The 26,706-nt window shown below is 32.4% G+C and overlaps 1 protein-coding gene across 1 annotated transcript in view; it reads left to right on the forward strand.

The window, feature by feature from the left end:
* Positions 1–26,706, forward strand: part of LOC145276893 (ras GTPase-activating-like protein IQGAP1) — a 274,771-nt gene that overhangs the window by 57,696 nt on the left and 190,369 nt on the right. The window contains exon 2 of the mRNA XM_080128329.1: positions 19,797–19,893. Within this exon, the coding sequence (XP_079984455.1) occupies positions 19,797–19,893 (97 nt within the window). The remainder of the gene's footprint in view (positions 1–19,796; positions 19,894–26,706) is intronic.

The raw sequence follows: 26,706 nt of genomic DNA on the forward strand, positions 1-26,706 counted from the left end.
GTGATGTTAGCTAACGTAACAGCACAAATCTAGATACTAGTGTTTGGACGATTCCTAAATTTTTTCAGATTCCAGGAAAATGTTGATTGATTCCGATACCAAGTACAATTCCGATTCCCATGGAATTGTTGTTTTGAAATATACCATTATATAATCGAAAGTTTTTGTGTAGCAAAAAAACTTGGTACAGCGAAAAAGTGGAATTACAATTAAGGGAATTTCGAAAACGATTTGATTTTTTCCGTAAAATTTCTTTCATTGAAGACAAAAGTCAAAACAAATATTTTAACCATGAATTAAACATGCACCATGAAATTAATAACAATCAATTTAAGGAGTTATTTTATATATTGAAAAAATATAAAGAAAAAGGGCGGATGTACACGAATGCTACCCCTATAGTTAAATATGCATTGACTCTGATGTATGTTCGACTGAGGAAGAAGTTATTATTTTTACAAGGAAAGAATTTTTGCGTGTGTGACCTAGTTTTTTTATTATTTATTTTGGCTTGAAATTTGCACATGATTTTCGTTATTATTTTTGTTTATGGATATTTTTTTTTGTTGCTGGAGTTTATATAATTATTAACAAGAAATTTGGTGAAAATCAAAATGGAATCCGCGTTATTTTTAAATATTATTTTCAAGTTTAATTATGTTCGCGGGACTGTAAACCATTCACAAAATTTTGTGGATCCGCTTGCTGGTGTTTGCACCAACAATATTGAAGCCTACCGATCTCGCATTAAAAGAAGACTGAAATACATATCGGGATCAGTAGGGGAAATGAAATGGTCTCATATCGATGGGGCCATATATAGAGAGGCTTATAACATGAAAAGTGAAAAAATATTAGATAATTTTGAAACATTTTTAGAGCATGTTCATGAAAAATATGGTAATTAAAAAATAAAAACTAATAAGCTTTGGGAAAAACATGTTTTGAACAATTGAAATTTTTATTTTTTATTTTTGAATAAAAAATAATTAAGACAAAAACAGTAGTGTTCTCGTCGAGTAGTTTTTATTTTATTCAAGAAAATAAAAGGTACTCATGCACTTATTGAACCGTGCTGAAATAATGACATTTAGAAAGCCATTCTTAACATGGGGACAGAAGGGTGTTGTGTACCTATTCTGTACTTTCACCTTACAATTTAATAAGAACAGGTATCATAAAACTTTAATTAAACTTGAAAGTACTATTTAAAAATAGTGCGGATCAATAAGTGCACTAGCACCAAATAACATTTCACTGTGTTTTGATCTACGACATTCCATGAGAGGTACATACTTGCTGTAGCTTTTTGTTTATTTTTGCTTATCGCCACAAGTGCTAATTTAGATTTTCACTAATTTTCCTTTAAAAAACAGTTAGAAACTCTTCAAACATTAGGCGAGGCAGTTAAACCATTAAAAAAATAACGGTAACATCTTATGTTTTGTTTTTGTTTTGTTTTCCTTTCCTTTACTTTACTTTTCTTTGTTTGTTAAATCCGGCAAAAAAACAAATAAATAAATAAAAATAACAAAAGAATGCAAAAACAATAAGAAAAGTGTATCGTAAAACTTTAATTAAACTTGAAAATAATATTTAAAAATAGCGCGGATTCCATTTTCATTTTCACCAATTTTCTTGTTAACAATTACATAAACACTTGCAAAAAAAAAAAAAAAAATTAATAAAAATATCCCCCCCCCCCCAGAAAAAAACATGAAATCATAACAAAAATCGGTGAAGCTTTTGAATGAAGATGGATATAAACAATATTTTAAAAATTAATTTCTTAATTTTACTTAAAAAAAAATTTAAACATATATAAACAAAATATTTTAGAAAATAATTTCTTAATTTTAAATAAAAATTGATTATAAAGGATTTTTTAAAAAAATAATTATTGAAAAATATTGTAAAGTGTTTACATAGCTAGTTCTTTGGGATAATAGAGCACCTGAAACCTCCCTTCCAAAACGAAAAAAGCTTCAGTGTTTTTACTATTTTAAAGTGCTTTTTTTTTTTTTTTTTTTTTTTTTTTTTTGAAAAATAAGTAGTAGCTAGTTAACTTAGAACAACAAGGGTGCATCATGGCGGAAATTCTTCAGGGTTTAAATGTATTGTAATGCTTTTATGGTGGTCGAAAAACGTTTTTCAGCCACCATATTACTTTCTATTTACTTGCCTCCCTCACGAGGGCAGAGTTAGACACAAGTTGATTTTTAATGTAGAAAAGCATTTATTACTAAAAAACGAAATGGTGAAATATAAAAGCAAGTTAAGTTAAAAAAAAAAAAAAAATTTTAATTCAAAGAATAAAAGAAAAAAAATTCAAAGAAATTTCGAAAGTCATTAAGATAAATAAAAATTATCTTTAAAGTAGTTAATAAAATTCTTGTACATCATATTAGATATGTTATGAAAAGTTCTATGACGTTTTTATCATAAATTTTTGATAGCATTAATCTCACTTCGAACAAACAGTTCAACTTAAAAATATAAGAGAATCGTAATGAAAGAATTGTAAATCTAAGGTATTTTTTAACTATGTGATTCCGATTCCCTCCAAATACACGATTCTTACGATTAATGATTCTGATTAATCATCCCACCACTACTTGATACTCCACCAAACTAGATAAATTCTTATCCGGAAATTCAGTAAAATCAAAAGACTACAAGGAAGATATACTATAACATTCTAAAATAGTCAATTGGGGAAAAGGAAATAATATCCTCAACGTCTTTACTAACTCGAGTGTTTTAGAGGTAAAGGAGAACTTTAATGGAATAATTGAATATCTACGTATCTTATATAGACATGAAGTATTAGCCCCAGGAAAGGGGTTCCCTTGATTTCCGAGAATTTCAATCTGAAGTAAAATGGCTGACTGGGATAGCTTCCATACATTCATATCCGATCTACCTTTGCATTCCATGTTTAAAAAGGATGTGTCCTCTATAATATCAGACTTGACCGAATGGTTAATTTTAGGCATAGACCGATTCATACCATCCAAAAAATTCCAACAAAAACCTAACAGCCAGCCATGGTTCTCCCCAGAATGTGCTGCTGCCATTGCGCACAGAAATCACTTTTTCCATAGCTACCAACGTAATAGATGTATTGAGACTAAAGCTGCTTTCAGGACTGCCAGTAACCACTGTAAAAGAGTAATAAAAAATGCAAGAGAGCTATATGCCCAGTCCGTTAAATCCAAAGTAGCTGAGCAGTGGCTTGATTCCCACCAGTTTTGGCAAATAGCAAACAGGATCCTGAACAGAAGCATGCGTTCTATCCCAACTATCATCAATGGACCTGAGGTCATCTCGTCAGCATCAGACAAGGCCAAACTATTTTCCAAGAACTTTGCAGCTAATTCTACCCTATGCGACGAAGGCCATCAACTCCCTGTATTTCCTCCTATAACAGACCACGCTATGCAACATACAAATATCTGTGCGTGAGGTCACCAAGCTAATCAAGAACGTTGATTCCAGTAGAGCAACTGGCCCTGACGGCATTCCAATTATAGTGCTGAAAAAGCTCCAACCAGAACTTGCCCCCATACTTACAAAACTGTTTAAATGTTGCCTTAAGGAGAAGTGCTTTCCAACACCCTGGAAAACCTCATCAGTATACTCTGTATTTAAGAATTCAGGTGAAAAGTCATCTCCCTCTCAGTATAGACCAATGAGTCTCCTGTGTCATGAGTAAGTTGTTGAAATCCATATTAAATAAAGAAGTAGTCAACCACCTCAGCAGAAACAACCTTCTTAGTGACATGCAATATGGTTTCCGCTCAGGAAGATCTACAGCAGATGTGCTAACTGTTATATCTCATAGGATTAGTGAATCTCTTGACAAAGGCTTCCTTTCCAGAGCAATTGCTCTTGACATATCGAAAGCCTTCGATAAGGTATGGCATAAGGGCCTACTTCACAAGATTTCCAGCTACAGTATTACTGGTAATGTTTTTTCAATCATTAAATCATTTCTCTCGGAAAGGTTCATAAGAGTAGTGGTTGATGGGCAGAAATCAGAGGCCCACAGTATTAATGCTGGAGTCCCTCAGGGGTCCATCCTGGGCCCAACTCTCTTCCTGATCTACATCAATGATCTCCTAAAACACATACTTAAATCATTTATTGACATCTATGCTGATGACACGACGATCTATGGCAACACATCAAAGGCCGTAAATGACAAAGTTCTCTCTAATTCTCTCTCTTCTGATCTTGAGCATGTGGTACAGTGGGGGAAGAGGTGGCTGGTTACTTTTAATGCATCCAAAATCAAGCTTCTATCTTTACATCATCAACGCTCTGATCCCCATCTGGCATCAATTGAAATGGATGACTCTCGTCTTGGGGAGGCTCCATGTTTTCACAAGCTTTTGGGTTTAACCTTTACTCCTGATCTGAAATGGAACACGTACATCAAGTCTGTTGCCAAGGATGCTGGGAAAATGGTGGGATCTTTCTACCGCTCCAGAAGATATCTCACTACTGATGCAATTCTCTATCTGTATAAAAGCCAAGTACGTCCAAGGATGGAGTACTGCTGCCACATGTGGGCAGGAGCTGCTAAAAACAGCCTATCCTGCCTTGACAGAGTACAAAATAGACTTTGTGGCTTAGTGGGGATGTCCTTTTCTCCTCCCTGCAACCTCTCTCCCACAGAAGAGACGTTACAAGCCTGTCTTTGTTTTATCATTATTTCCATGGCAAGTGCTCGTCTGAGCTCCAATCTCTCGTCCTCTCTCGCCAATCTTTCACGAGAAACACCCGTCTGGCTTAAACTACTGTCAATAATTTTCCCCACTCTTTATCTGTGCCTAAATCCAAACATAGATTCCATAAGCAGAGCTTCTTTCTCAGAAGTGCACGACTGTGGAACTCTCTTCCGTTTGCCCGTTTCCCATCTGACTACAACTTGGATATCTTCAAGTCCAACATAAACAAATTCCTGAAAAACCGCCCTCTTAAGTAAAATACTCTATCAAATCTCCAATACTAATGATTACTACAATACTATCTCATTGATTACTGTACATGCAATAACCCTTATCCCTGAGTGGCCTCCGGGCCTTGATAAGTGGTGACCTCCATGTAAAAAAAAAAGAATGAAAGATAGCTGGGCCAAATACTGTTTCTGTAACTTTTCTTGTTCTGCTCATTTGTTGCTAATCTCTTATTGTCATTTCGAATGCACTTGTCTCCAGCAATTTCCATATTTGTCTTGTCTAACCTGAATATTTTATTCTTTTGGTCATCCCTTTGTAGTATATCTGGAGATCTGGTTTGCTCAGCCCTCTCACCATTACTTTGTAGATTGCTCTTCTTGCTGTCTTCTACGACACCAGATATGCATATCCTTATGCATTACACTTTTTTCCCCTATTCATTCTATCATTTCCAATTTTCTTTGATACGTTTCTCAGTTTCCTCATTCCACCTGTCATTCTGTATCTTGGATGCACTTTCATCCACCCAAAAGTTTAATCTATTATCTTCAGCAATGTATCCTTCAACTGCTTTCACTGTTTTTTCACAGGTGTAAGTTAACTAAACATGTACCTTCTACACATTTATATGGTAAAGTCGGTTAAAAGTTCTGCTATCCATCTGTTGTTCTGGTTTCAATTCTAGCTGATGGCAACCAAGTCGTTTTTTTTTTGTTTGTTTGTTTTTTTCTTCTTTTTTTTAAACTTTTGCCTTCTGGGGACTTTTATTGATAGTACACACATGAAACTCTAAGGAATCTCCTTTGGTTGCAATGCACTTCACCCATTCCAACAACTTTTGGAAGGCCCCCATGGAAGTCCTCTTGTGTGAGTGTCACAGCCTCTTTCATCTTAATTGTCTCATAATTACAGCCTCTAAGGTTTTCCTCAAATTTAAAGAAGAACCAAAAGTCACAGGGAGCAAGGTTTGGACTATAGGGAGGGTGAGGAACTGTCTTGATGCCCATCTTGGTCAAATAGTCTGTGACAAAGACAGTTATGGATAGTGCATTGTCCTGGTGGAAATGTCACTGGTTTGATTTGAAAAGTTTGGCGGAATCTCTTCCTGAACTCCTTTAAAACCTCAACATAGTATTCCTTGTTGACTGTCAGTCTAGTTGGAACACAATGCATGTAGATCATACCCATGCTGTCCAAAAAAAGGATCATAAGTTTTGGGTGGATTTGCTCTGTTTGGCGTTTTTGGATCTTGGAGAGCCAGCATGCTTCCACTGAGAACTGGGCCATAGCGGTAGATCCAGTTTTCATCGGTCACGAGAGCATTAAAAACTGCGGGATCTGAATTGATTAACTCGACCATCTCCCTATTGTCATGACAATGTCTTTCTTTCTGATCTTCTCTGCACACCCTTTGAACATACTTCGCACAAATCTTCCGCATCTCACGAATAATTGTGTGTACAGTTCCCACACTGACATCAAAATGTGCACTTATTGTCTCTATAGACACATGGCAGTCCTTATCCATGAAATTCTTTATTTGGCCAGTCAACTCTGGTATTCTGACTTCTTTACTCCTTCCACACCTCTTCTCATTCCTCACAGACTCTCTTTCTTTAATCTCTTATGAAGGTGATGTGCTTAAATATTTTGAGGCTAGTTTACTCAGCAGTGGTAAGGTCTCTTTGTTCTTCCACCACTGTAATGGATCGTCATCTCTTGCGAGTAGTTGTAAAGCTACGTAATCGTCAAATTCTTTTGGGCACTTAACCATAAGGGATTTACTTCCATTTGAGTTTAGAATGTGATTCTTGTATTTCTGTTGTAGTTGCAGTTTCCAGGTTTAACTCCGCTTCTACCTGCTCTAATTTTTCATTTGTTACTGTTGGCTTATTCAAAGCTAATTCATCAAACAGGTTTGAACGAGTTACAATTTTACTTTTACTTTGATCTTCTTGACCCCCAACAAAGCTTGGAGAAGTGTATTCTGCTGATTCTGCTTCATTATCATTAGTAGAAAGTAGATGTAGAATCCAATTCTTAGTGTTTTCCATTTCATTCTTTTAAAATTTCAATTTGAATCTTGGATCTAGGAAAGTAGACACACCAATTTTTATCATTTAGATGGAAGGAAAATCTTGTTTCCATTAATTCATTGAATTGTTCAACAGAGATAAGAATTCCGCTAAAGTCAGAAATATCAGAATTAGATTCGTATTTATTTGCGATACTTTTTGAGCGAATCAATTATTTATATGAAAGTGCATTTTTACCTAAATGCGAATTGGGAATAATTTTCCCTTGGACAGCTTTTGAAAGAATCTCAAAGCTAAAATTGTAGGTATTCTCATCGATATGGTTGAAGTTCTGTGACTTGCTTCTTTGGTGATTTAAAAAAAATGGTCCAGTTAAACTGGACAATTTTTTGAGGAAGTCCCCATTGGTAAGTTATTAAGGTAGGAATCTTATAGTGTTCCAGATTATCATATGAAAAAAAAATGAACAAATCTCTTATTAAACAATTCCGGTTTGTGCAAATCATTCTGTTTCACATATATGCCATGAAAAAGTCTTTTCTGATTAATGTTTACCAGATCCCAAAATATTCTGTTATTCTAAACAACAGCCATATTTATTTGCTTATTTTAAAACCGGTAAACATTAATCAGAAGGGGCTTTTTCTGAGCATTCAATGTAAAGCAGAACGGTTTGCACCAACTGGAACTTGAACAAAGCCAGCCAATACAAAAATAAAGATGGTAAAACAATAAAAAAAACAATAGTATTTATGCAGAATACATTTTTGGAAATCCATTTCTTAAAGTGTGGAGGAGAGGGTGTATCTTTTATTAGTTTTTATGTGATTTTGAAATTAGTATATGTTTATGACATTTGGTACTTTATTTTCGTCACCAAAATTGACATATCAGCATTTTTATTGACTTATAATGAATTCTTATTGTTTCCTTATACAAAGATTGATGAAAGCATCTTTTATGACATTTTTACTGGTTAATTTTTGTCAGTTGATTTCAAAGTTGCATGTTGTAATTTACACATTCATGCTTCTTCAACCTTAGGAGAATAGTGTATACTGTTGATTCTGTTTGGAAAGTAGATATAGAATCCAATTCTGAATGTTTTCTATGCCAATCTTTTAAAATTAATATTTGCATCATGAGTCTAGGAAAATAAGCATACCCAAGTTTTATCATTTAGATAGGATTAAAATCTTGTTTCCATTGATAATCTGAATTGCTCAACAATGGTAAGGATTCCACTGAAGTCAGAAATACTAGAATTAGATTGGACAGCTTTTGACAGAAATAACTTCACAGCTAAATTTGTAGGTATCATTGATATGGTTGAAGTTTTTCTTTGGTGATTTCTTCAAATGGATTCGGAACTGAATATTTTTTTCAAACAAGTCCCCATTGCCAAGTTATTATGGTAGAAATCTTATCAACAGTGCACATCACAAGAGCTTTTTGTTGTTTTAAATTTATTTTCAGCATATAATATGTTGAATTCCACCATGTGGTCACATCTTGAATCATTTTGTTTTTTCCAAATTAAGTTGATCCTGTATTTCAGTTAATTTACTAATTGCTAATAGAAAGCAATTAAAGTGAGAAACTGTATTTCTGTTAGATGTGATGGTTGTCTTCACAGACTGAGTTACGATGTACGATAGTTATTCTAAATCACATTCTCTGACACCAGAAATTATTTTTTCTGTATACTGCAAGACTAGGAAAACTTTATTGAAGATTTTATAATTCAGAACATTGTGCAATTCTTCACTTATTCTTGCACCTGTATGTGTACCAGGGAATAAAACAACTCCAAGAACAGCCCTGCACTGTCCAGTCATCTGAAAGCCAATAACCTGCCAAATTCAGAAAGGGAGCATTATCTTTTGTAGCTGTCCAAATACCTGTAGTTCATAAAATGCTGCTAATTTTCAGCAAGAGACAATTAAATTTGTGTTTCACTTTTATAAATATATTGAAAATTATTTTAAAGTGAAGTACTTTTTTGATGGAATGCTGTAATCTGAACAAAGTTTTTTAATAAACCTATTAAATCCAATGTCAGATGTTGAAGAATATGGTTGAATATCAACAGCAATCATTTCTCTTCTCAGATAATGGATCTCTTACGACCTGTGGTCATTAGTATTTCAAACTTTCTTTTTAGCCAATATTGATTCTAGAGTAGTTTGGTGTTTTGCTAGAGGCTCATAGTTGCTGCCACTTGTTCCTAGAATGTCTGTCCCTGAATATTCATTGTTCTTCCATTTCTTATTTGCAACTTTTGCTTCTTTTGAATAAACCTTTCTAAGATGGTTTAACATATTAGTTATTGTAAAAGTTTTTATTGATTTGCCATCCTTTGGTGTAATAGATTGACAACTTGCAAGCAGCTGTATTCTTATTCTTGGGAATGACATCAAAATACTTCCTGTAGAAAGTGGTTGCCGTAATGGTTGAAAGTTGTTAATATTTAGTTTTTTACATATTGAAATTACATATGTCTGATATCTAAGTAATTTATCTCAATGAAATATACATGATCTAAACCAAAAAATAAAAATATGTATGTAATTGTAGCAAGAGTCCGAAAATGAGGAACAAGAATATGACTGATGCTTTATTTTCGGTTTGCACATTGTCGCAATTTACTATACAATCCCTCAACATAAAAACTGAAAAATGAAGTAATTTTATTTGACTGTGATTTAAAGTAAAAAAAAAAAAAAAAAAAATTCCATAGGAAGAGAAAGGGATTGGAATTTTCTATATACTTGCATCTATTTGTCTCAAATTCAGTGTAGTTGTAAAAGTCTATATGTTAACAGCACATTATGCCTGTTATTTGATAATGTGGTGTAGACAAAGCATGTATCTTTGATAAATTTTCACTGGCAAGCAAAACTTATCTTCATTTACAATATCCCTATATATAATAAAAACATCGCAGTTTTCCCCTCTGAACCAAAATACTGTAGGTTTACAACAGATGCCACATACAAAATTCTTATATCCAGCCTATTAGTTACTCACTATCTTATGTAATTTTATAGACTTTTCTGACACATACAGGTGGTCAAATAAAATCCTAGATTCCTTCCGACTCTAACACTATTGCATTAACCTACAAAGGAAGTATCGATTATTTAAAAAAAAAAATTTTTCTCCCCATATTGCTAAAGTCCTACCCATCCCCATAAACACAACAAGGATTTATACACATGGTATGCATATTGTGGTTACATCCTTCGTAACTGATTCATAAACTAATAGCCCAAATGTTAAATTCTCATCCATCGATTCAAAAACTAATAAATTCTCCCTTACAACATTCCTGCTATTTTGATTGGCTTAGATCAGACCGATCCCTTATTCCAAATTACAATTCTGTAAACTAAAACGAACACACAAGCCGTTATCCAACATGGCATTTACTGATACAGAAGGCCAATGTTTTACGTTAAATAAAGCATGAAGGTATTTGCTTTCTGAAATGAGACACAGACAGAAAGAGAGAGAGAGATTAAAATCATTGTAACGACAGATTAAATCGTCCTCATGGATTGACTTCATGTCATTACTGCATCCTGTTATTTGATTTGAATACAAAAAAACATGGCGCTATTTCGATGCCGTTATCGGGGCTGCGTCGTAATCTACGGGTTTAACGTTTGCCTTCATGTAACGGATTGATTTTTAAATACACAACATTTTGTGTTTTTTAAGTCCATTTTTCTCAGTTATTTTTATTATCGAGTTCAAACAGTTTTATTGGGTGTTTCTCCTTTATTTTTTTAATTTATTTTTTTTTTTTCTTAGCATCGAAATGAAACGATAACCTTTCATTTGTTTTGGGGGTGTTTGCTTTTATTTGTTTTTGGTTTTATTTTTGTGTTTGGTTTTATTTTTGTTTTGGTTTTATTTTTATATTGGTTTTATTTTTATTTTATTTTTGTTACGGTGATAAGTGAAATAATCGAAACCACACTTAATGGATGTGTTTTTTTTTTGTTTTTTTTTGACTCTCTACCCGGGCTGCTACTGTGTTCCAATAGCCATTCTTACCATGAGGAGTTATGGGGTGTCTATTCCAAAAGCCGTTCATAACATGAGGAGGTTGGGGGTCGGGCATCAGCAGCAGCAACAACAACCATACTTTTAGGGGTGGGGCACGCTTCCACTGGACAATGCCGGTTAGTGGGTACTGCTAGTAACTAATATTAGTATCATTTATGACAAGAAAATTTGCTGATAAATCCGCATTAGAAAACCTATTAATCGGTAATTGGCTGATTTGATAATTAATACATCTCTAATATATGTGTGTGTATATATATATATATATATATATATATATATATATGAACTATCATTGCCCGGTTGTAAAATATGCTTAAATACAATATTTTGATTAATGCAGATTTTGTATTATATTATATTGGACCCAATACATAGTAATGATCTAAAAAGTTAAAAAAAAAAAAAAAAAAAATGACTTATGCACTACCACCAAGAATCAAAACCAAAACATTTAGCTTACGATTTACTTTTTCCTTTGAGGTTAATGCCTGAGCTATGAAGACGTTTGCTGCAAGGCTAAAAATTAAAATATGAGCCAATAGCTATTACGTTATGCATGCATATTCGTAATGCCGTTGTTCAACCTTCACCTGACAAGTTCCATTTCTTTAATTTTCATACTTTTGCACTGATTTATCCCAGCTAAAACCCAAATATAAAATTTCACGTGTTTGAATAATTAAGTTTCATGTCTGTAGACCAAAAACTGAACAAGGAGTTTGGGAGGCAAATTTTTTTAAACAAATATATATACGCATACATAAATATATTACAATAGAAAAATGCGAGCATAAAAAATATGGTTAAGGTAAAACATGGAAAAGTAAAGGACTAGTTGTTAAAACTGGAAAAGAAAAGGACAAGATATTCTAGTAAAAAGTATAAATTTATAACTTAAAATATTGCAGCATTAAGAATTGGTTATATTATGTTATAAATTGAATTTAAAAAAAAATTCTTAATGCTGCAATATTTTAAATTATAAATTTAGTATATATTTTACTAGAATATTTTGTCCTTTACTTTTCCATGTTTAAGCTTAACCATATTACTTTACATGCTCACATTTTTCTATTGTTCTTTGTTTAATTAGTCTTATTTTTTGGCCCCCATAAACACATGTAATAACAATATATGGCACTCGTCTGCTTTCAATAAAATCACTCTAATTATCTCCCTTTCATGCTTTCATTCTCTCTTTCACTTGTTACTTTTCTTTTTGAGACAAGAGTGAATTAGTAGCAACAGTAGTCGCTGAAGCGACGTGGTTGCTATGGAAACCAGTTATAAAAAGCGTCGCTCACCTCCTTACATATTTTTACAGTTTTGAACACCAGAAAAAATTCATAACTTTTGTTTTATTGAATGAAAAGTGAAATTTTTTTTCACAATATAGCTGATCTTATAAACTGTAATGATTGTTTGACATTTGGTCGAAAAATGAGTGAGCGGTGAAGCTTTAAAGCAGTTCTAAATGACTAAAACTGACACTTAACCATATATTCAAACACTACCGTGTTTGAATGATATAGAAAGAGGTTTGGGTTTACTATAACTTTTTTACACAAATATTACACAAGTATAAATCATGTAGGATATCGGCATGAATATAAACAGAAGTGCCGATGTTTATCATAATTATTTTTTAGTTTACGTTTAAATTTTGATTCTGTCTGAAATATATATATATAAAAAAAATTAATCTCTAAAAGGAAAAAGTGCATATTTACATGTTTAAAAAAAATTACTGACAAAAAATAAAAATACAAAAATTTGTTCGAATTTTGGTTCCAAATAAATCGACTGTAAAAAAATCTCTGGAAATATAATTATCTATTTTTTTTAGTTTTAACTATTCCAATGATAGCTAAGTAATAAATTAAAAATCTTAAGATATTGTATTAAAGAAAAAATGGGAAAAGGTTTGTTTAAAAATATGCAAATTATCTTGATCTTTTTACGCAAATATAAATCATGTAGAATATCTGCATGACTATAATTACACATAAGTTAACTAAAGATGATCATCCCATAAGAAAACCGAAAAAACTAAGAGAATTAAAATGAATGTTTAAAAGAATATGCAAATTAGCTAGATCTTTTGCAAATGAATGCAATTCCATGACCTATATATAACAAAGTTGTATTTTCTTTTTAAATAAATAGAATAAAGGGTTATTATTAATATCAATATGCAAAAATACCCAAATTCATAGAAGTATCGATAAACATAACATTGTTTTTCTGTGAAGAACAGTCTCTACTAAACTACTGTCGATTTTTGGTCTACAGACTTGAAACTTGATAGGAAGGGTATTTGGACATGTGGAACTGTTAAGTTTTGAGACATTGTGTTGAACAAAGATGGCGGTGTAGTTCAGATCAGTAACCAAGATGGCGGCGTAGTTCAGATCAGCAACCAAGATGGCGGCGTAGTTCAGATCAGCAACCAAGATGGCGGCGTAGTTCAGATCAGCAACCAAGATGGCGGCCAAGAATTAAATGCGGTCCGTGATGTAAACGGCGAACTGATTGAATCCAAAATTTGACAATTTTTATAATAATTTTGGGACGTTTTCATTGGTTGTTTAGCAAAGACGTTGGTTATAAAAATGATTGGCGAATCCATTCGTCTCATACCCCCATCAGAAGTCAAAAACATTTTTACACACTCCCTTTTTTGATATGATAGAAAAATCCTTTCGGATTCAATTTTGGTTTCACTTGAGAAAAGGAAAGAAAAATAAATAAATGAACAAAGAAAAATAAACCAATAAAATAATTTTTTTTTTGTTTTCTTCTGGTTTTGGGGAATTTGTCTTTATTCTCATTGGTCAAAAAGAATTCTTAATATATTGGTATAATGTGTGCAAAAAGAAGCCATTTTTTTTTTTTTTTGTTTTTTTTTTTTGATACATATAAAAATAAACACTTTTCAAATATATATAAACATACAAATAGAATACTTTTCAAATGCATATAAACATATGCACAAAAATTCACAAATATACATTTTTTGTTTTGTTTTAACAAATGTTTGCCAAAAAAAAAGATACAAAAAGAACTATTTGACAAATAGGAAGTTTACAAAAGGGTTTTAACAAGTGGCTTTTTTTTTTCTTTTTTTTTTTTTGTAACAAAAACTGGAAACATGTTAGGTATTAATTGGTTAATTTCGTTAGTAAGGTAGAAATGGTCACAGTTTAACGTCGTGCCCGCGACAATTTACTTTTTTTTTTTTTTTTTTTTGATTTTAACTGTTCATGCTTCTCCTTTTGGGTTTCTGAAAAGAGATTTATTCATAATTAGATTCCAAAAAGTTCAGTTATAAAATGTCTTAATTTTATTCTTTTTATAAGTTTAGTGAAAATGTCGGCTATATTATTTTCAGACGTCACATAAGAGTAATAGATTTTTTTCTTATTTCATCCCTTATAAAATGATATCTGATATCAATATACTTCGACCGTTGATGAATCATAGAATTATTTGCTAATAAGATACTGCTCTGATTATCACAATGAATTACTATAGGTTTTTTACTTAGATCTGGTTTTAAAATAGATTTTAGAAGGGTGTTCAGAAAAATTGCCTCCTGCGTGGAATGAGTAAGAGCCACATATTCTGCTTCACAAGTAGAAAGTGCAACAATTTTTTGCTTTTTAGTTTTCCAAGAGATCATAGGTCCAGTCTTTGACAGTCTAAAACAATACCCCGCTATACTCTTTCTATCCTCAGTTAGCCCAATCTGAATCCGAAAAACCTTCTAAATTTATATTTTTATCTGTTGGTTTTGCCACTATTTCGTATGTGTTATTTTCAGATAAAGCTTTCAATTCGGATACCATAGCTTGTTCCCATTCTTGGTGATTTTCTGAATTAATCGCGTCATAACTTTCCGGTGCGCTGTTCAACGAATAACAATAATCCACGGCGTAATCTTGTATCTTTTCAATTTGTAAGAAGTCTGGCCTTTTTCGCCCCCTTATTGGGTATCGACGTGTCTGGTTACTATTTTCGTCAGAAGTACTGTAATTGTCATTGTTATTAATATTTTCATTGTGATCGATTAAGATGCTAGGCAATATTTCACGTTTTTCATCCACTGGATCGCCATTTTTTAAATTTAATGTATCATTGAATTTTACACATCTAACCCTTTTTGAGCTGCGAAGTATGCCGGGCTATTTTTATCGTAACCTACGAAAGTACCTTTTTCACTTTTAGTATTTAGTTTACTAGTGTTTTCAATAAATGCAAAACAATCAGAACCAAATAGATGCATTCTATTCATTTTAGGTTTTACACCGTAAAACGCTTCATACAGTGTTTTTCCTAGCCTCTTATTGAACAATCTATTTCTGATATATGCTGCTGCCATTAAAGCGTATGTCCATAAGCTATGCGCTAATTTTGATTCGATAAGTAGGCATCTTGTCATTTCAAAAAGGGTTCGCCATGCCCTTTCAGCTGTGCCATTTTGGAAGGGGGAATACGGCGCCGATTTCTTGTGTTTAATACGGTGGTTAATTAATAGAAGTTCAAAGTCTTTACTAGTAAATTCAGTCCCATTGTCTGAGCGACTACATTTTACTGAACCATACAGGGCAACATCAGCTAAATATTTCTTAGTGGCGAGGATAGTGTCGGATTTGTTTTTTAGAAAATAAACATCACAATTTGGGAGATCGTCTGAAGGTATTATTTTCATGCCTTCGACTACATTTGGTAATTTTTTAATATCAGCTGTATTGCAGTGTCCTAGAATTTTATGCCACGTTTCCAAGTCGTGACAGGCAGTTTTTGAGGGAACCATACTTTTTAAATAATATAGTCGGCCATTTTCTTTAATGTCAAATACAGTTCCATTGAGGTATGTCAATTTTGATGTATTTTGGCCAAATTGTATATTCGCGCCTTGTTTAATTGCAGCCTGCACGGAAAATATGTCTTGCTTAAATGTAGGTATGAACAGAGCATTTTTTTTAAATACAGTTACAGATTTCGCCTTTATTATTTTTTAGGTATATTTTAGCATTGCCTCTTTTCAAGACTGTCATTTATTTGACTACCGTCGGCAAGTTCGACAAAATGACTTTAAGGATTAAAGTTTTAATCAAAATTAATAAAATCAGATTCCTTGGTGATAACGTGCGCTGTAGCACCACGGTCTACAAGGAGATTTTTACCGTTTGTGGTATTGTCAAAGTTACATGTGAATAGAAATGTATGTTCTTCCTCAAAGTTCTCAACGTTTTTTACAGAGTCAATTTTAGAGCATTTATATCAACATTGGAAACTTTTGTGGTTGGGTCGTCCACAATTATAGCAGATAATTTTATTCTTTTTCTTGGGGAAAATTACTTTTGGAGAATACGTTGCGGTGAGGTGCATAATTTGGTGGTGTCTGCTTTCGAGAAGCATTTTTGAACTTCATAATATTGTTGGAGTTATTATTGTCCACGAGCATACGATTAGTCTCTTCGTAACTGCGCAATGCCACGTTAAATTCGCTGAAATTTATGGGTTTGTCTTTCTGAGTTATAACAGTTGTAAATGGTTTAAAATCGGCTGGAAGTCCCTTGAAGGTCATTGATATCAACAAGCTATCGCTTATTATTTAACCTGAGAGTTTTAAGGCATTGGCGGTTGTTTCTGCCCTTATAACGTAGTCGGTAATCGTTTCATTCTCGTTACGTTTCAAAGACGTTAATTCTGTATATAGGGATGTTATTTTCGGTTTCCTTTTTGATAAATAATATTCTCTTAATATGTTCAATGCTTTCCTTCCATCATCCAATGCGTCTCTTATAATCAGAGACAGACTTCTGTCGTCTAAACATTGAATCAGTTCTGCAAAAACAGTCGCGTTTTTTTTCGAGAAATTCGGGGTCATTTGGATTCTCTGTTGGAGATTGTATAACTTTGTGTAGTTTTCGAATCCTTAGATATCCCAGAAATTTTACCTGCCACAATTCGAATTTAGATTCCGATCTGTCAAAGAAAAGACAGTGGCTGGGCGCATAACCTGTTAAGTTTTGAGACCTTGTGTTGAACAAAGATGGCGGTGAAGTTTAGATCAGTAACCAAGATGGCGGTGTAGTTCAGATCAGCAACCAAAATGGCGGCCAAGAATTAAATGCGGTCCATGACGTAGTGGCGAACTGATTGAATCCAAAATTCGACAATTTTTATAATAATTTTGGGACGTTTTCATTGGTTGTTTAGCACAGACGTTGGTTATAAAAATGATTGGCGAATCCATTCGTCTCATACTTCCATCAGAAGTCAAAAACATTTTATAGGAACAAATTCGATTTGGTTTTTAGCCGATAAAAATAGCTGCTAAGGGTTAAAATTGAAAACTATTGGAACTTGGCAGGCATAAGTTGACTAAGCATGTTATTTCTACACATGCGCAAGTATACATTTATATCTTTAACATTTTTTTAAAAGTTTTTATATGCACATGAACTTAAATCAGACGATAACAAATTACACTGGAAAACTACATGTTTTAATTTCGATCTAGCTGATGGCACCAAAGTTGTGTTTTTATTTTATTTTATTTTTTTTTTAATTATTTTTGAAATCACTACTATATATTGGGTACAATATAATAATTAATAGAGAATTGACGCTATAATAATAAATACGGAATCTGCATAAATTAAAATATGTTTACATATAATTTACAACCGGGTAACATCGAGCTGCCTGCTGATAATGAACAAAATGAATGTATAAAAACTCCTCTTGAGTATGTTTGTGTAGTATTATAAAAAAGGGATAATTTCACAAAGGTGTGAATGAAACAAAAACAAATTAAGTTGCAAAACATAGGTATGAAATCTAAAAATTAAAATGAAAACTGCTAAATAATTATTTTGTATGATGAATTGACATTTAATATATTATGCAATTTTATATCTATGATGGAATAAAGAATGTATTTAAATTCCTTTTCTTGCTAAAATGATTTACATTACTAAACTTCCCACTTATGCCTTTGTTTAGCATTTTTTTCTTTTAAGATTTTTTCTACTTCTACAAAATTATTTAAAAACAATTTTATTTAATTTTTAATATTTTTTCCAAAAGTTTAAATAAAAAGATGCTATGGCTTGCTTATAATGTATGTACAGATTCATTATTAATAATTTTTTAAATTATTAAACAGCTATTAGCTTCTTAGAAGATTTTACACATTTAAAGACAACTGATTTTTTAAAAGAAAATAACTTAATTCAATTTCAATCTTTTCATTATTTTGTAAGGCCTACACTCCCTCACTTCAACTGAACATTAATTGAACGAATTTACTTTTTGTCTTTTCTTTTGAATGAAAACTTTTTTAAAAAATGAATACATAGCAATCTTTGATTTAAAAAAAAAAAAAAAAAAAAAACGGCCAATTATTTAAAAAAACCTTTTAAGTAAAGAAAATTTTGATTGATTTGCAATTGCCAGGTAACATCGATGAAGTAAAAAAAATGCTTTGTATTTTTCTGCCCTTATTGGGAGAGATGAGTAGTTTAACTGAAATACTGGTTTTCCAGTTTCATTTGTGAACATGAAATCACATTAAATTTTTTTTTGTAAAACTGACAACATTCAGTATCGTGCTATTACAACCAAAAGAAAACCTAACAGAATTACTTTCAGTTTTAATAAAATTCAATTTTATAAACAAAGAAAAAATTATACATAAAATGAAATAGTAGCAGCAGAATTTAGCTGGAATTTTACACTACTCCCTCAAATTTCAAGAATATAAAAATATTACAGAAAAAATTTAAATTCACACCATACAGTAAAGTTTCCTCCTCCATTATCACAGAATGAAACAGCTTAATAAACAAAAGTAAACCACAGCTACTGACTCGAATGAAATTCGTTGTTTCTGGTAGGTGCTTCAGAAACATCTTTCATGGTACTTTGACAGATATTTCGTGAATTATGGTATACAATTTATTTCCAAAATGATGGCTCAAATCTAATATCATCTCATTCCCAAACCTGGCAAAGATCGTTGCGTCCAGACATTTTTTAATTGTGAAAAAGTGTTGGTCCTTATGGATGTCCAATTCCTCTGCATTTTGTATTCGTGCATCACGATGTAAACTTGTCCATAAGCATCTTCCTTTTAGTCATCATTCTGTGCATAGTCACGTTTTTTTACATTGTTTTTTTTTTCTTTCTTGTTATAAGTTATTATTCTTGACAAGCAATGATTTCTTCAATCAATTGAATACACACACACACACATATTTATATATTCATTCACCAAAAACTTTTTTTGCTTACATGAATTTCACAATTTCATTGAAACTTGTCTGGTGATAACTGATTGGCTAATTTTTTTGACATTTTCAAGCTGCTTACTAGTTTGAAAATTCTTGATTTTATAGTATTTTTCTGACAAAAATGACTCCAAAAATTCTAAAGTATATTTTCGATATGTTCTTTTGAAACAATTCAGAAAATATAGATAACATCTTTACGCTTTGGTCTCACTTGAATTTATATTGCAGCATTAAGACTGCTTCTAGATAATCTCAATACAAGAAATTAATTGGCTTTCCTACATACACCATTACTAGCAAGTATATAGAATAAAATAGAAGTTTTGTATTTGTTGTAGTTTTCTTAGCAATTACTTTATTATTTTTTAAACATTATTTTAAATGTTATAAAAATATATTTTTCTATCTTGTAGCTCTTGAAGATGAAAGACTTTCAGCTGAAGAAATGGACGAGAAAAGAAAACAAAATATGGCATATGAATACCTTTGTCATTTAGAAGAGGCTAAAAAGTGAGTATTTGTTTCTTTTTTTCATAAAATGTTTGAATTGGAGAAATTGATTTTCAAAAAAATAATTTTTAAATGTCAATTACTTGTGACCAGATTTTTATATACTAATAAAATATATTTAAATGATGTGTCTGAAATACGGTGGACTTATGAACAAAGCATTTCCTTTTAAAGCTTTATGCAATTTTTGCATTCAGTTTTTACATTCATTTTACTTTGAATTCTAAATTTTATCTGGATGTATTGGGGCAAAGAAACAAAACTGAGTAAAACTAGAAAAGTTTTATTGAAATATTCTTTGTAGACCACATTTTGAGTGCTACTTAATAGTAGATAGGTAGTGTCTTCATCTTCAGAAAAATAAAAGGGGTACTAACACTGGTCTTTTTAATGTTTGAATGTTAGCATATAGCTAAACTAATCTTGATAAACTGTCATCCATTTATGATTAAAAACGTTTATCCTCAACATAATAAAAAAAACAATGGAAATTAAAGGGGTCGAAAAAAAAACACAAAAAAAACTAACGTAAGGCAAACTAACGATGTTAAATGTAAAAATCGAAAAAGAAAACAGAAAAACGAACGTTAAAACTAAAAACAAAAAAAAACGTGAAAAATGGCATATATAAGCCTCTTTCGATATTAAAATTAAAAAAATCGGTGGGTACCCGGGTGTTTTTGGGTGTGTGTGGTCGGTCGGGGGTGTTAATGAAAACCTAAGAATAAGCGAAGTAAAAAAAATAAAAACCCAGAAAAACGAACGTTACGTGAAAAATGGCTTAAATAACACTGATTCAATATTTAAATTTAAAAAATCGAAAAAAAAAAAAAAAGACATCTCGCACCACGATTCGAACCCAAAATGTTTAGATAATGACCCAACGCTCTAACCAACTGAGCTAACACAACGTACATGAAATTGTGTCAGTTCTTCAACTATTTAAACTAAATCAGGTCATGACGTCATCTGACGCATGCGTAAAACAAACTGAAAATAATTCAATTTTAAAAATAACAAAATAGAAAAATTTTTCTAAACAAAAGAAATGGTTTTATGTTTTTAAAAATTACTTATTGTGATTTACATAACCCCCAAAATAAGAAAAATTATGTTTTAATTTAATTAACCGTCAATATCAAATAAATACAAAGTACAAAAAAATATTTTAAAATCTTTTAACCCTGTTTAAATGCAAAAGGAAAAAAAATAATGCGAGCCGTAATGTGGGGTAGAACCTAAAAACTAATAGTTACGAGTTTTATTTATTGCGAACTATCATTCTCATCTTTATTAGTTGTTGTTTCACTACGTTTCGGCCAACTATTTCTCTGGCCTTCGTCAGGTGGTAACCGCGACGGATAGGAACTTTGAATCTCCTGACTGCATTCTCAGCAATTACTGCGTTCCATAGTTGTTGTCTCACCATGTTTTGGCCAAGTAAGCTTCTGGCCGGCTTTGAGTAGGATTGAAACCGCTATCTTCAGACAATGCTCATCTGGAACTGTACAAATTCAACATCTATCAACTGCACCACGGGCCCCGAAAGGCGATCAAGGTTAGATTTTTTGATCTTATAAATCCACGTTTATTATCTGATCTTCCATGGTCAGGTCCGTACCGAATGGTATACATATTATTTTAATTGGAATTCATTATTGAGATGAGTATTATTTATATTAATTTTTATTTATTGCGGACTATTATTCTCATCTTTATTAGTTGTTGTTTCATTGTAAATAAACGTGGATATATAAGATAAAAATATCCACCCTTGATCACCCTGCAGGGCCCGTGGCGCAGTTTGTCTGAAGATAGCAGTTTCAATCCTACTCAAAGCTGGCCAGAGGCTTACTTGGCCAAAACGTGGTGAAACAACAACAACTACTACGGATGGCAGTAATTTCAGTTAGGAGATTCGAAGTTCCTATCCATCGCGGTTACCACCTAACGAAGGCCAGAGGAATAGTTGGCCGAAACATCGTGAAACAACAACTAATAAAGATGAGAATAGTCTGCAATAAATAAAAATTAATATATAATGCTCATCTCAGTAATGAATTCCAATTAAAATAATATATAATAGTTATGAGTCAACCTAAACCAATCAGCTAAGGTTACCATCATAAGATAACGTTGCAAATTTTTGTATTTAAGCACATGCAAGAGATGAATGGTGTTCACGCATGCACAAATGTTAAAATCATTTAAAAGGAAACGATTTCATATGACTTCCCCTATCAGATTTTGCAGTCCTTAAGGTAGAAAAAATATTAAATGCTTTCTGAATCTTCAATATTACATGTCCAAAGAATTGGCAGTTTTGACAATACAATATTCATGGTGGTCCCTTTTCTATTTTTTGACTTTTAGCTGGGCATACAGATAAAGAGACAGCTGAAATTTATATCTATATATATAAAAGCGAAAATGTGTGTATGTATGTGTGTTTGTGTCTGCTAAAAACTTTCGACAGACAGAACAAAAATCGAAAAACTTGGTATCATATTGAAGCTCCATCCTTCGCCCGAAAAATTGGCCAAAAATGTTAATTTTTACACCCTGAAATCAACAATTTTCTACAGGGGGGGGTCAACAAAAACCATCCTTTCATGACGAGATTGGTTCTACGCATGTGTCAGATGATGTCATGACCTGATTTAGTTTAAATAGTTGAAGAACTGGCACAATTTCATGTACGTCGTCGTGTTAGCTCAGTTGGTTAGAGCGTTGGGTCAGTGGTGCGAGATGTCTTTCTTTTTTGATTTTTTAAATTTAAATATTGAACCAGTGTTATTTAAGTCATTTTTCACGTAACGTTGGTTTTTCTGTTTTTTTTTTTTTTTTTTTTTACTTCGCTTATTCTTAGGTTTTCATTAACACCCCCCGACTGACCACACACACCCCAAAACACCCGGGTACCCACCGATTTTTTAAAAAAATTTTAATATTGAAACAGACTTATTTAAGCCATTTTTCACGTTTTTTTTTTTTTTTTTTTTTTTTTTTCTCAGAAGTTTTAACGTTCGTTTTTCTGTTTTCTTTTTTGTTTTTTCGATTTTTACATTTAACATCGTTCATTTGTCTTACGTTAGTTTTTTTAGTGTTGTTGTTGTTGTTTTTTTTTTTTTGTTTTTTTTTCAATGTTTTGATCAACTCTATAACTGTTCAACTATCACTGTCCAATTTCCATCCGTTGTGACGGGCATCTAACTGTCAACTGACTGTTCAACTTCCATCCGCTCTCGAACGCATCTCGATCTCTACGTTGGTATGACTGGTCGCCCACCCCATTCTGGTTACCAGAAGCTGCCCTTCCCTGTTTTATCAGTAGGTTTCTATTATGGTTGATTGTAGGATATTTTCTCTTTGTTTTTCTAAGCCGTTTCCTATCCCTTTGTCTATTGTAGGATATTTCTGATTTCTTTGTCTATTCCCCCTCCCCCTCTAAGCACTTAGTGGCTCAAATCCACCCCAGGGCCACTTTATAGTATCACACCCCCCGCTTAAATTTTAACGTTCGTTTTTGTTTTTTTTTTACTTCGCTTATTCTTAGGTTTTCATTAACAACCACACACACCTCCAAACACTCGGGCAACCTCGGGTACCTCCCCCAGTCTATAAATATAAAAGCGAAAATGTGTATGTATGTATGTTTGCTTTTTGTGTATATCCAAGAAAGGCTTTTTACCGAGAAGCGATCGGTCAACTCACTTCTTAAAACTTTTTATATCACGCCTAAATGATAATATCTACGAGTTAACAACTGGGGTCGCCTGTCTATTTAATTTGCCTGACTTTCAAAAGATAAATATCCAAGATTTTTCGATCGCCACATGTGCATTAAGCTTTTTCGTATAAAAGTGAACAGACTCGCGGTAAATAAAACACTGTCCCGCACTCAAAGTTGACGTCATTAAGTCGTCAAAAATGGGCACCTGCTGTTAAACGTTGCACGTTTTTTTGTTTTTGTTTAACACTTTATTATTTTCCAACTGCACGTCAAGGCTTCGTTTTTTTTTTGTTTTTTTTAAAACAAACACCCGGGACACCCGGCCAACGATTTTTCTTTTCATTTACCCAAAAACACACACACACACACCTACAAACACCCGGGCAACGCCGTGTACCCCTGCTAGTCTATATATATATAAAAGCGAAAATGTGTGTATGTTTGTATGTCTCGCAAAAACTTTCGACAGAGGTCACGGATTTTCGCCAGATAGGTATCATTTTCAAGCTCGAACCTTCGGCCGACAAATATCGAAAAATTGGACAAAAACATTGCTTCCTTCACCCTAAACTGGCCATTTTTTGTACAGGGAGGGGGTAGCAAAAAAACTGTTCCCTCATGACAAGTGAGCTTCAAATGACATTGGGACTTGAATTAGTTTACATATTTAAAAAAAAAAAAAAACGACCCAATTTTGTCAATGTCCTCTTAGCTCAGTTGATTAGAGCGTGGCATCATTATCTAAACATTGTAAGTTCAAATCGTGATGTGAGATGTCTTTTTTTTTTTTTTTTCGATTTTTCAAGTTTTAATTTTGAAATGGATTATTTATGCCATTTTTCATGTACGATTTTTTTTTTTTTTTAAAGAAGTTTTAACGTTCGTTTTTCTATTTTTTTATTTTTATTTATTTTTTTTCCATTACATTCAGGGTTTCTTTATTTGTTTTTGTTTTTCCGATTTTAAGAAATTTTTACATCGTTCATTTGCATTATGTTCGTTTTTTTTTTCCTTTTTTTTTTTTCTTTCCCCACTTCCCCGATTTTTTAAAGTTTTAACATTGATTTTTTTTTTTAAACAGGGTTATTACTTTGCTTATTATTTGTTTTGATTACCCCTGCGCAGAGCACACACACCTCTAAACACCCGAGCTACGCCGGATACCCCCGCTAATCTATAATATAAATCTCACCTGTCTGTATGTATGTATGTCTGCCTAAAACTTTCGATAGAGGCAACAGATTTTCACGAGATCAGTAGCATTTTGAAGCTCGCCCCTTCGAACATCAAATATAAAATAATTGGCTAAAAACATTAATTCCTTCACCCTCAACTGGGCATTTTTCTCCAGGATAGGGGTCGCGTTTTTCTCTGATATTTTCGAAAGTCATCCCCTCTTTTCGATTGCCTAGCCTTAATTTAAACCTACATCACTTTTGGTTTGGTGAGGAGCTTACACGCAAAGACATCAGTTTTTTTTTTCACATTCTTTTCCTCCTTCGTGGTACGATTTTGAGCCTGCCTGCCTACTACCATTTTTTTTTTCTTGCTAAACACACCCCCAAAAAACCCCGGGCAACGCCGGACACCCAGGTTAGTACAAAATAAAAGACAAAAGAATCTGGACAACAGAATCACCAACTTTGTTATCAAGTATAGTAGTTCTGTAAAATCCATTAACCTCTAAACTCTAAAGCTACAAAGAATAAAATGTTCCACCTCTAAAGCATCAAACAATAAGCAGCAAACGATAAAATGTTCCACCTCTAAAGCAGCAAACGATAAAATGTTCCACCTCTAAAGCAGCAAACGATAAAATGTTCCACCTCTAAAGCAGCAAACGATAAAATGTTCCACTTCTAAAGCAGCAAACGATAAAATGTTCCACTTCTAAAGCAGCAAACGATAAAATGTTCCACCTCTAAAGCAGCAAACAGAATAAAATGTTCCACCTCTAAAGCAGCAAACAGAATAAAATGTTCCACCTCTAAAGCAGCAAACAGAATAAAATGTTCCACCTCTAAAGCAGCAAACAGAATAAAATGTTCCACCTCTAAAGCAGCAAACAAAATAAAATGTTCCACCTCTAAAGCAGCAAACAAAATAAAATGTTCCACCTCTAAAGCAGCAAACAAAATAAAATGTTCCACCTCTAAAGCAGCAAACAAAATAAAATGTTCCACCTCTAAAGCAGCAAACAAATGAAGTTGCTCAATGAATATTTTAATAATTCCAACAAATGTGATGAAAAACCATCTCAGGATATTTTTACTTACCCGCACACCAAGGACAATCGGTTGCTGCACATTATGATGCTAACTTTTAAATTGGCCAAGTTATTAATGTTATAATTCCATCTAGTGCAATAATCAATTTTTAAATTCCAACCAAATGTAGGAATGAGCATTTTCAATGGCGTTTGTCACATCATATTGCGTAAGTGGACTCAACATTTGTCGATAGAAATGGAACTTTAATATGACCATTTGAAGTAATGGTAGAATGTGGAATGTTCCAGATATATTTATCATAGCAGAATCGTATATAAATAATTTAATAAAAAATCTGATGACAATCAGAGATGATCTATAGGACAATTAAATCTGCTTAGGAAATGTTCTGTAAGTTGAGATGAAATATTTTTTGTTCATTTAAAATTTTTAAAATGTCAATTTTTACAATAAGTATTTGTTAGAAAAAAAATCTTTTATATAACAAATTTCTGAAAATTAAAATTAAAAAATTATGATAAAGTTTTTATATTACAGAGACGACAGAGATTTCTTTTAAAATTCATAATCCCAAATAGTTTTTTTTTTTTTTTTTCAATTTTTTTTGCAGCGATTAAAAATCTATTTTTGCCCTATTATCAACTTGTCTTTCCATTTGTTTTCACATGTTGAAAATCTTATTTATTTTTTTTTATTATTGATTTTATTAAAAGAAAAACCTATCTTGATCTATGAATCATGTTCCTTTTAGGTCAGTTTGCTGCATTCACTTATGCAAATCTTTATCAATAGTATACATTTGTTTTCCTGAGTCTTGTATATCTTAACATTTATGTAGTTCTAATTGCT

Source organism: Euprymna scolopes, chromosome 5 (genome assembly GCF_053919585.1).
Source record: "Euprymna scolopes isolate OS-2025 chromosome 5, ASM5391958v1, whole genome shotgun sequence".
NCBI lineage: Eukaryota > Metazoa > Mollusca > Cephalopoda > Sepiida > Sepiolidae > Euprymna > Euprymna scolopes.